General features: G+C 37.9%; 1 protein-coding gene across 1 annotated transcript; it reads left to right on the plus strand.

The window, feature by feature from the left end:
• Window positions 1–1,500: 1,500 nt before the first annotated feature.
• LOC113743497 (increased DNA methylation 3-like) lies at window positions 1,501–5,736 on the plus strand. The gene is made up of 3 exons (XM_027271542.2): window positions 1,501–1,668; window positions 3,966–4,185; window positions 5,299–5,736. Exons 2-3 carry the CDS (start codon window positions 4,035–4,037, stop codon window positions 5,592–5,594), a joined length of 447 nt encoding a protein of 148 aa, XP_027127343.1. The 5' UTR covers window positions 1,501–1,668; window positions 3,966–4,034; the 3' UTR covers window positions 5,595–5,736.
• Window positions 5,737–11,795: the final 6,059 nt, after the last annotated feature.

The following is an 11,795-nucleotide window of genomic DNA, read 5'->3' on the forward strand; positions in this document are numbered from 1 at the left end:
GTAGTGTATATGAAAAATTTTTATTATAAATTTTTTTTTTGAAATATTTGATATGCTAATATAGATGGGATATTTTTTGAATTATTGTCTATTACTGTAATATTGCATTTGAAAAACTTATTTTTTGAAAAAATAGCCAATCCAAACGGAGTCTTAGATTCAAAAATTATCTTTAACAATTTTTATAGTCATACTAACGAATATAATCTAGTAGTCTTTCTAGTCATTATCCACAAGAATTTCCAGCATTTCAGTCAATTTAGACCTGTCATCCTTGGACAATGATGAGAATAAATATTCAGCAAGGGCCTTAATATCAAAAGTTTTTTTTTTTTTGTACCAGGCGCATGAATTGCCTTCTTATTGTTTGCTCCCACAAGCAACTGGCCTTTCCTGTTCATAGCACAGCACTATTGGCCTTCTCATATTGGTTTTGCCCACAGTGAACAAAACTGTTCACACTTTCCACCGTAGCCAGGCCCAGCCCGTTCCAGCTGCCTTCTTTCCCCAACCGAAAGCAAACAACTCACGTGCAAATAACAACCAAAAGAGGACGACGAAAGTGAGTCCCAAAGTTCCTTAACCACATTGACTCTTAGTTAGACAAATTTTTTATTTATAATGTTACAGTAATATATAAATGAAAATAATTCCAAAAATATTACATTTATACAATATATCAAAAATAACTTCAAATATACAAAAAAATAAAATAAAATATATAACATTTATTTCTTCCATCTATCGCCATCACCCACTACCATCACCATCCCCTCCTTTTTCCTTTTTCCTTTTTCCTCTCCCTCTTCCCTTCCCTTCCCTTCCCTTCCTCTTTCCCGCCACACTCCACCCCTCCCCCTTCCTCCTCTCCCCCCACCCCTCCCTGCCCACCTTCCCAAATATGGCCTTGACTAGAGGTTATGATCTAGGCACGATATCATAACCAGAGACCTCAATCTAGCCTCGTCCAGATCGGGGGAGGGAGGAAAGGAAAGGGGTGAGGTGTGACGATCAAAGGGAGGGGAAGGAGAAGGGAGAAGGGAGAAGGGGAGGAAAGAAAGAGAAGAGGAAAAAGATAGAGGAGGCAGGAAAGAGGAGAAAGAAAGAGAGGGAGGAGAAAGAGGAAGGGACAGGTGGGCAGAGGAGAAGGAAAGATAGGAGAGGTGGAGGGAGGAGGTGGTGGTGATAATTTTTAAAAAATATTACAAAAAATTTTAAATTTTAAAAATATTTCAAAATATATCTAATAAACACCTTCAAAAATATCTAGAAAAACATCTACACTAGAAACTAGAAAATTTTTCATATAGAATATTACAGTAAAATATTTTTAAAAAAAAGAGCTAATCCAAAGTTACAATCTTCTAAAATCACATCGTACTTCTCCTAAAAAACCAAGAATCAAAAAAGACACAGCCTACCGCCTCTCAATGATCATCTTCAAATCATTATTGCCTCTGAGCTCCTAAAATTATCGTCAGAATCTTTCCAATGCCTTAATTAGGATTCCAAGTCCCATTAGAAACACAGAAAAGAAGAAAGAAGAAAGAAAAAACGAAAGGCAGAAAAGAGCAGAAGGAAACAAAGGAATCAGCAGGGAGTTGCTGTTGCCGCCGCCACCACCGGAACTTTCCATCACCACCTGCAAATCTTCACCGAGAGAGCACTGTAAGCTCTCCTTTTCCTTTAATTTCAGTTTTTCTTTAAGCTCAGATTCTTGAAACTTTTAAAGCACATTTCTTTTGAATTTTTCTGTTGATTATGCGCGATTTTGTGAATGTACATGCTTTGTGTGTTAATTGGACTGAAATCCCTTGTGTTTCTGAGAAATTTGGATAACTATAATCCTCATTGAAAATGAAATCTGTGGTTTTTTTCATGTCTATCACATATTTGACAAAATGCTCAAATGAACCCCAAATGAAAATTTAAACTAAAGGCATGAATCTCCTGAACCGGTGCACGTGGAGAGGATTTCCTATCAGTCCAACGCTGATCGTAGCCTGTGAGTGACGCCGGAAAACCAAGAGGACCGAGGGAATTGAAGCCTGAGCGATTTTTTTCCTTTTTCATTTCTGCTATTTTCTGCATTTTTGTGAGCGTTTAGGTGTGTATGGCGTGTTTGTACGTGGAACAGAGAGAATGGAAACTCCAGCTAGTCCAAGCCGGAGGTGATGGTTTCCATTTTCTGGCGAATTCCCGTTGAAGGGAAGCAACGCAGCAGCAGCCTGGACTAGTGTCGTGGAGAAGATGATCAATTCCCAGGAATTTACAGCTTCAGCCCCTCTATTTTCAGTTGTCTTGTAATTAATTCCCCAGATTATTAGGACTTTATAATTTGACCCTGGAACTTTATTTTTGTGTTTTCAATTAGGTCCTTAGCACTATTTTAGTAAGCTTTTAGATTAATTAGCTTTCTCATTTGCCAAGTCAAGTTGCAATTAATTTTATTTTCTCTTTTTAAACTTGATATAACCCGTAAGGGGCATAGGTGCGTTTAATTTTTGTAATTTAATTTTTACCTTTTCTTTGTTTTCTTCTATTTTTGGTTAATTACTTTATATTTTGTCGCGTGTAATTGAGTGGGCCGTGAGCGCGTTGTTTCATGGCTTTTCCAATAGAAACCTTGGAATTAATCATTTCATTTTATTTCACTCTTTATGTGTTATGCATATTTTTTTTAATTTGTTTAGGTGTTTTGTGTTAATCAAGTACATGTTATATGTTTAACAATAGATTAACTTATTTTTTCCTTAAAATTAAAAGTGTTTAATTAAACTCGCAAAGGTGCTTGAGGGTAAAATCTCGACCTTTCCACCTCACGAATGGAGCTCCTCGAACTCATTTCTCTGATTTTGAAAGACCTGGAGTTGTTTAGTTATAGAGTTTTAATTTGTGTTTTAAAAATAAAAATTACTCTTTTATAGGTGACTCCGTACATCTAAATTCAATACTGAGTGGCGACTCCAAATTGTTAAAAAACCCTTTTTTCTGGACTCTAGTGGGCCCAAATCCGTTGCCTTTACCAAGTCCCATTTTAGGCCCTTTTCTTTTTATTTTCCTTATTTTAATTTTGAAAAAACCCAAAAATCATTTTAAACAACTTCTTAAATTTTTATCATTTTGTTTTAGGAAATGAGGCATGACACCCTTCCCTTCCCTCCCTTCCCTCCCTTCCCTTCTGTTTCAGATATGTATGGGGGTACCACTAGTCTACTAGTACTAGTAATTAGGATTTAACCTTGGACTATGTGATAAGGAAGAGTATAGGAGGATATGATATGTCTACAAATTCCCCTCCTTTTTTTTTCATTTTCATCTTCCCCTCCTTCCCAGTTTCTAATCTTCTCCTCCGGTGCCTTGCTTTCTCCATGTGTCTTTCCATTTATTCTGTATTTTCTTTATTGCTTTTTTGATTTCGCAGCAATCATTTTTCTTATAATCTGTCCTTTAGCAGTGACAGAAGATTCTTTTCATGTGCTCTTAGTATTAGTTAACGAGTTCCTTATAGAAACTAGTACTACCACTGCCTTCCGCTTAAGCAAATTATTTTCCTGTTTTATTCTTCTTTTGATTCTATGTTGTTGCTTAACGCTTTTGATACCAAAATTAAGGTTCATGAATGAATGCGTCAAGGATTCACCTTGAGAAGTGCGAGGATATGTTTCCTTCAATCCTCTTAAATATGTGCAATTATCACTTTTTCCTTTTTTTTTTGTGTTTTCTTCCCCTTTTCCTTGGGTATATTGCTGTCCAACTTTGCATCATTTGCTGCATTGGTTGATCATTGGAGTTCTTGGGTTGGGAAAATAGCTTGAAGATAGTTATATTTTGTATCTGCTCACACATTTAATGTCGTGGCTGTTTTCAATATTGTGATCTCTCCTATAACGGAATATAGTAATTTAAGTTAAAAACTTCCTATTCGTATCAAAACTCTAATGTGTTCGATTCACGACCTACAGGAAGTTGTTGTTCCCGTGGTGCAAGGAAAAATCAGGCATACTTGTGAAAGTGTGACATTGGAACAGTTTATGGAGTCTCCACTGTTGAAACCAATGGTTACTTTATCTGGAACTGCCGAAGAAGGTGCCGTTGGACCTCCTCTAGGTTTGGTTGACATAGGTATCTGTGAAAGTGCCTATCTTTTTCGTGTTGCCCTTCCTGGTGTTAGGGGTAGCGAGAGTAAGTTATCCAACTTCAGCTAGTCTCTTCCCTAAATTGTTTTGCTCAGGATTTGGATAGATACCGATAAAGCCCTAGCACACATTTAGCTCCACATACCAGCTGAAAAAATAGTGGATTGTTGTGGCTAGACTTAAAAGTTTGCCACATGACCACCAGAGAAGCTTGTATAGTAAGGGAAAAAAATGAAAGAAACTACTGTGACTAAGTAGACAGCCTTCAGAATGCATCCATACATTAATCATCTGGCCTTCTCAACATGGTGAAGATCATTTTCAATTTTTAAAGCTTTAGGTAGTAAATCATCAACAAACATATGCACTCAACGAAATATGTCCTGCTGCATGAGCTGTATTTCCATTCTGCTCTTGTTAGGGTCTCTGCTTAGCACTCCATGGGTATTAACTTGGCTTTGTGATTTGAGAACTCTGGCTGACCTGTGCATTTAAATCATTAAATAGAAAATCAACTTTTGTCTTTAGTTTCTATATATATCATTTTATCTATATCTACGCTCATCTCATAGCTTCAACTTCCTATTCTGTTCTTATCTTTTTCCTTGCATGCCTGCTCTGAAATTTCTAACTGCCATGGGATCCTGTATTTTTCATCATCAAATTCTAGTATCTTTGGACATCAAAACCTTTTATTATTGAATTTTAAGAGCTAAATTTGCTGGCATTGATTTCCATCTGCAGTGACTGTGAATTTAAAATGGGAAAAAGATTCTCCGTCTGGACGTTAAGCTAGTCATTGATGTCTCCTAATAATGACAGGAAATTCATTGGATTATCCCCTACATGGTTTTCAACTGCATTCTCTAAATGTCCTTCGTTACAAATGTTGTCAAAGAGCTGTGGTTTACACATTCTTAAAGATGCATAGCATGTGCAAATTTCTCTCCTCTATACCAATAGCTGATTGTTTTAATATGTAGATACATTCTTTATGGTAGTCTCTAGGATAAAAAGGCTCCTGGCTGCCTTTCTTGTGACTGATGAATAATTCCAAAATATTTTGCATGCATTTAACCTGTAAAGGGTCTGTTTCCAAGAGCAGGAGACTAAAATGCAAAAGTTACAAATCATTATTCAACATACAACATCAATGCAGGTAAGTTGAAATGCAACATACAACTCAATGGACGGGTTCACATAGAGGGAGTGATTACCGAGTCTCAATTCATGAAGAATTGTTCTAAGGTGTTTGAAATGAAAGTGCAGCAGCTTTGTCCTACTGGGCCTTTCAGTGTCTCTTTCAATTTGCCTGGACCTGTAGACCCAAGGTTATGCTCTTTTTCTTTCAAGGCAGGTGGTATTTTAGAGGTGGTTGTACTGAAGTTCAGAATACCACATCTATCAGCAGAAGGCTGGTTTGAAAAATGGTATGATTGCTGGTCCTTTCCTTGATGAGCGTTTCCAGACCTGATTAATTTCTGGAAGTTATTCCTTTTCGTTCGCAGAAGGAAAGACTAAATCTTTTTTGTTGCTTCATTGTTTTTTGTGCTAGTGAAAAACAAGTATTTGATATCAGTAGAGCGAAAATTGGCCATATGTTACCTTCCTTGTGACCTTATAACTGGTTACTATAACATGAATTCGCAGGCTGATCTGGTTATTGTAACGCTGAAGCATCTGTTCAGTTAGCCGATTCATTATATTAAATCTTGTTGGTGCAGCGTTTTGTTTAATTTAAACAGCCCATCATTTGATTTCACTTGGAATTGAGTACTGCTTAGAATTTAGACTTCTCAAAATTATTACTCAATAAGACCCGCATTACATTTGTCTTTTTGTTTTTTTTTTTTTTTAATTTGTCAAAACTCGTTAACATCTGCATTAGAAACCAATATAGTCTGTACATCTAGAGCCACTGCTCTCTTACATCCGCTTGAGCTGCCTGTAGCAGCCAAGCTGGAAAGTTTCCTTCCTATTCAATCTCACTCAAACACTTAACAGCAAACCTTGCTAAACCATGTCTAACACAGTTGTTTTCTCTTTTGGTGAAAGATACAACATTTATCAAAACAGCTTTTTAGTTTCCTTGTATCATTTGGAACAGTTGATGTCAAAATGTCTTCTGCTGAATTTTCTTTCACCTTATTTGTTATCATCTTGCAGTTAGCCTTGAATTCCACTTTCTTCCATCCTTTCCTTTTTGCTTGCATCATTGCTTCCCTGATTGCTAATGCTTCCTCCAGTCTAGCCTCACTACAGTTGCTCCTTGGGAATACTCAGGTGATTAACACCTTACCATTGCTATCTCTCGCCACTGCTACCACTCTACTTTGTTCATCTTCTGGTTCAAAGCCACATCTGTGTTCACGTTAATCCAGCCTCTTTGAGGAGGAACCCACCTGAGATCCTGTTCTCTTGCTATCGTTGTCTGTTCCTGATTCTCCTTGTCTTCCTTTTGCACCTGCTGGAATTCTAACCACTCACATACTGCTTTTGTTTACCACCTGCACAGGATTCCATTCTTGATTCTTGCATGTTACTCCATTCCTGGCCTTCCAAATCTGCCACATTAAGAGTTTTCTGGATGACTAAAAACGATAACTAAAGAATGGATTGTGGAATAGAATCTCTCTCTAAAATGACGAACCAATAGATTTGAATAATTGAGCTTACTTTTTCTTGATTCATGAGGAGGGAAGTGGGGGAGGATTGTAATCAGGAGGTTTTGGGTTCATGATCTCCCGCTTACGTAGAAAAAGAAAAAAGTTCATGGTTTGAAAGGCACATTCATACTAGTCTCCTTTCCCCTCTTGTTTTCTTATCTTTTGCATGGATTAAGCTTAAGTCAGAAAACTGTACTTGTGAGCGATATACCAGGCTTCTCTGCTTAATATCGCATTACATTCATGAATTTAGCAATAACTAGTTAGCTGATGCTCACTAATCAGTGGCCTTTCCAGTCCTCAACTACTGCCTAAAGAAAATGCTTAGGAGCAATAAGTGAGCCCGCTGAGGCTTAACTCATAACACTAGTTCATGTCTAAGTAGTAAAAATCCAATATCTTTTAGAATAGTAGACTTTTGTGCTTGGATAGTAGACTTTTTTTAGAATAATATTGTAGCACTTTTAATCAGGTTTAGAGCAGTAGCTAATATATATCTATTTGTGTGTGTGAAAATGTTAGGGAAAATCGCCAATTTAGTCCCTAAACTTTTTTTTTCCGTCAATTTAGTCCCTATACATTATTTATAGCCAATTTAATCCCTAAACTTATATTTCGATTCCAATCAAGGAACTTAGCGGCGGCGCCACCTCATAATTTCCATCGGCTTCCAGATCTAGGAACCCAGAAGGGGTATTTTAGGGACTTCCATATTTTTCATATTTCCCTTTGACTTTCATCTTATTTCTATATGGTCTTCACCTTCAACGACACCTCCCTCTCCTCTATCACATCAGAGCGTCTACTCCGGGCTATGCAGAGCGTCTACTCCGTCCTCTGCTCCCTCAACCTCCAGGACAAGGTCTCCATCACCACTGCCCACTCCCTCGCCGTCCTCCAGACCTCCTACCTCCCCTTCGCCTGCAGGTTCCACCCGGACCTCACCCCCTGCTTGACTGCCATCCTCAACTTCCATCTCAAGACCGGCTCCCCTTTCCTCATCAATGCCTACCCCTACTTCGCCTACAAGGCCAACCCCAAGCAGGTCCCTCTGGAGTTCGTCCTTTTCCAGCCCAACTCCGGGATCGTCGATCCCGCCACCCCTACTGTATTTATTCCAGTGTAAACAATTATAATAAACCCCAGTTTCCTCGAAACTTTGTAAAAAAATTAAAGAATTTCCATCTTTGCCTCCTCATCATCGGGATGAATTATGCAGAGTTATCTCCTTCAAAAGCTTGTTAAAGTGCTGGGAAGAAGATCAATGGGGTGCGTGCCATAGCTGCTTTGGCATTGTATAATGTATAGTTCTAATATATAGTATATCCAAAGCCTTACTCATCATTACGCACCACATACAATTTGTCTGGTGCTCAGCGAAGAAGGGCCGGCTTAGATTATGGGCGCACCAACTACGAATGCTTTGCAAAGTTGAATTCCTTCAGGATTCCGCTATAGGAAACCCGCAAGCGGGTTTCAGGCTATTTAACAAATTACTTAAAAAAAAAAATTTTTTTTTACATGCAAGCTGCGTTGAGTTGCACATGCCCATCGGAGGGCCCTAGGATGCCCAGCAAACCTCCCCTCTCATCCTCACCCTTCAGGTGAGGGTTTGAGAGTATGTGTTTGATATAAATAGAACAGAAACGCAGCTTTTAGTCATTTTACATAAGGGGGAAACCCGCAAGCGGGTTTCAGGCAGGCTATTTAACAAATTACTTAAAAAAAAAAAAAAATTTACATGCAAGCTGCGTTCTTCAAAAGGGTATTTTCGTCTATTCACTCAGGAAACCCGCAAGCGGGTTTCAGGCAGGCTATTTAACAAATTACTTAAAAAAAAAAAAATTTAAATGCAAGCTGCGTTCTTCAAAAGGGTATTTTCGAGACCGGCTGGCCCTCCAAGGGGGACACCGACGAGGCCGGAGCCACTCCGGAGAATGCCAAGAAGTACAACGGCAACCTCATCAACAAGCTGGTGTGCGGGAAGAAGGGGACGCCCATGAGGCCCAACGCCGACTTGAACATCTATGTCTTCGCCCTTTTCAACGAGAACATGAAGTCCAGCCCAACCTCCGAGAGGAACTACGGCCTCTTCAAGCCGGATGACTCCTCGGCCTACTACATTGGCTTCAACAGCACCGGTCTCCTTTCCACTTCCTCCAATACCTCCACTACTCCTAGTAGTACTGGTAGTAGCAGCAGCAGCAGTAGTAGTGTTCCTCTTGGCTCCTCCTCCTCCTCCGGTAGCACCACTTCTTCCACAGCAGTAGTAGTATCATAAGATGAAAGTCAAAGAGAAATATGAAAAATATGGAAGTCCCTAAAATACCCCTTTTGGGTTCCTAGATTTGGAAGCCGATGGAAATTATGCGGTGGCGCCGCCGCTAAGCTCCTTGATTGGAATCGAAATATAAGTTTAGGGATTAAATTGGCTATAAATAATGTATAGGGACTAAATTGACGGAAAAAAAAAGTTTAAGGACTAAATTGGCGATTTTCCCAAAATGTTAACTAAATTTCAAGCCTTAGTTTCGTTGATCTTAAGGCTAAGCGATCAGAAGCCTATCGTCATCGTGCAATGAATTGGGTCAATTTCTAAACTAGGGTCAATGGGATCAGCCCATTATCTTCTCAAATCAAAATTGTTGAGCTTCCGATTACTCTGGTTTCTTCTATAGTACAACAAAAGCAAAAAAAAATTATCAACATTCTTCGTCTGACAACAAAGTTTCAACACTCTCGGATCGACAATTCCTTTCGATGTATGGTATAAGAAAAAAAATTGAAAGATTTCATCACTCGTTCAAGATCAAGGTCCAAATCAATCTTTGAATCGTTAATGATTGATTGAGTTGGGAATTCTTAAGCTTATAATTGATGCTAAAACAATTAAGAGTCATAATCCACTTATTTTAAATAAAAAAATAATGGGGCGGTACCCGCAAGAAAGTAACGGGGCAAGGTACGAGATGGGCGCAAGGGTAAGGATAGGGGGATTTTTCTCCCCTAACCTTAAATGGGACGGGAAGTATACCCACAACCTATAATTGCCTAATTTAATGAAAAAAAATTCATATATGTATAATTATGGTATACACATTAGAGAACCTAATAACCATAAACTATTTTAATTTGACTAAAACACTTCAGTGGTTATATACATATGCAATCTTAATTAGTTCTATATAATATTTTATACTAATGCTAAGGGCACACTCAATATGTGTGCAATTCAATATTAATTAAAATGAATTATTTTTAAATATATTTTTTCTTTTACTTAAATCAAATTGATATAAAATTTCATTAAAGAATTTTGGTTTATAATGTTACAGTAAATTGATAGTTAGATTAGAGTGGTTACAAGTAAGTTATAATGGCAAAAATATGATAAAGGTAAAAAGTAATTCTTTATAAGGATAAAATTGGAAGTTCATAAGATGACCAAATTATTTACACCATCTACCACTCCTCTGGATTTATATATTGTACAGATGTCCCTAATTTTGTTAATATTTTTAAAACACAAAAAAAAACCATATATGAATCAGGAACTAAGAACCTAACTTTCTTCCTCTTTTATCTCCCTTTCCTTTTTGCCGCCCATCAAAGCCTCCCCTCCCATTTCAAAAGCTCAACCTATCAGTTTGCCCTATCTAAATGGCTCAACCTTCCCTTCCTATCTCAGTGCTTCAGCCTCCTAGAACCAGTGCAGTCAAAATTTATCAACCAAAGGAACTCGACGCTTTAATGGAGACTAAAGAGAGCTCCCCCTTCATGTAACTCTAAAAGGATGTTCTTCCAAAAAAAAGAAAAAAAAAGAAATGCCATGCATTAGCACCAGTAGGCCATGGGGAAGCGAGGCAGGTAAAAACCGGGAATGGAGGGTAACTTATCTTGTCTTATCTTATGAATGGTGTAATCAATTGATTTGCAGCAGTTTCATTGTGATTCTATGGATTATTTTGTCCTTTAAAGTCTTTTAAACCTTATCAGCACTTTATGGGGCCTCTTTTGCCTATTTTACAATTTTTTCCCAGAGAGTAGCATAGCATTGTATTGCAAATAAAGACCAAAGTTTACATACTCTGAGCAACTGCTGTTATATCATTCTCAGCTGAACATGTTAACCAAGAAGGGAAAGAAACTTTCCAGAAAACATCACTACTAAGCTTAAGGCAAATTTTGCTAAACTATGACTAAAAAAGTTACCTTCTCTTTTAATAAAGGAGAAAGAACATTGACAAAACGACTTTCCAAGTAGTTCAATGTCTTCAATTATGGTCCAATTTTCGCATCTTATGTGCTTTCATCTAGGATTCTATTCATTGCCACCTTACAATCAGATTGTGCCTCAATCTTTCTCCACCATTCTTGTTTTGCTTCTTCAACTAGCGGCTCATTACATCTCAGTTCAACCCCAGCCCAAACACTTCTAATTACTACATCCCTCATCCTTGCAACTATTCCCCAACTTGCTCTTCCTTTTCTTTTGTCCAAAGCAGCATCAGTGTTTAGATTTACAATAATTATTGGAGTGATTTAGATTTGCCCATTAATGATTGAGATTGAATTTACGTCTTATTTAAGTAGGTCACTAATAGCGATCCAAATCTGTCAATTAATACCCATTAATCAATGGGTTTAATTGGCTCACCCATTTAAATCCAATTAAATTACATACACAAACCCATTTGTTAATGGACGAGTCAAGTGAATAGGTTAACATTTATAGTAATAAATAGATGAAAATAATAGTAGGATAGGAGACAGGTGGGTTACAGCACTGGATAAGAGATAAGGTAAGTGGGTGAAGGGGGTAGAGCAAAAATAAAGTAGGATTTGAGGGAGCAAGAAAGGATTGTAGGAATGTGAAAAAGTTAGCTTAAGAAGGTGAGAAAGAGAGCAGTAGAAAGTAAGGGGAGTATTGAGAAGAGGGGGTTGTCGAGGGGAAAAGGTGGCACAAAAAGGGAAAATATGGGAGAAAGGG

Source organism: Coffea arabica, chromosome 5e (assembly GCF_036785885.1).
Source record: "Coffea arabica cultivar ET-39 chromosome 5e, Coffea Arabica ET-39 HiFi, whole genome shotgun sequence".
NCBI lineage: Eukaryota > Viridiplantae > Streptophyta > Magnoliopsida > Gentianales > Rubiaceae > Coffea > Coffea arabica.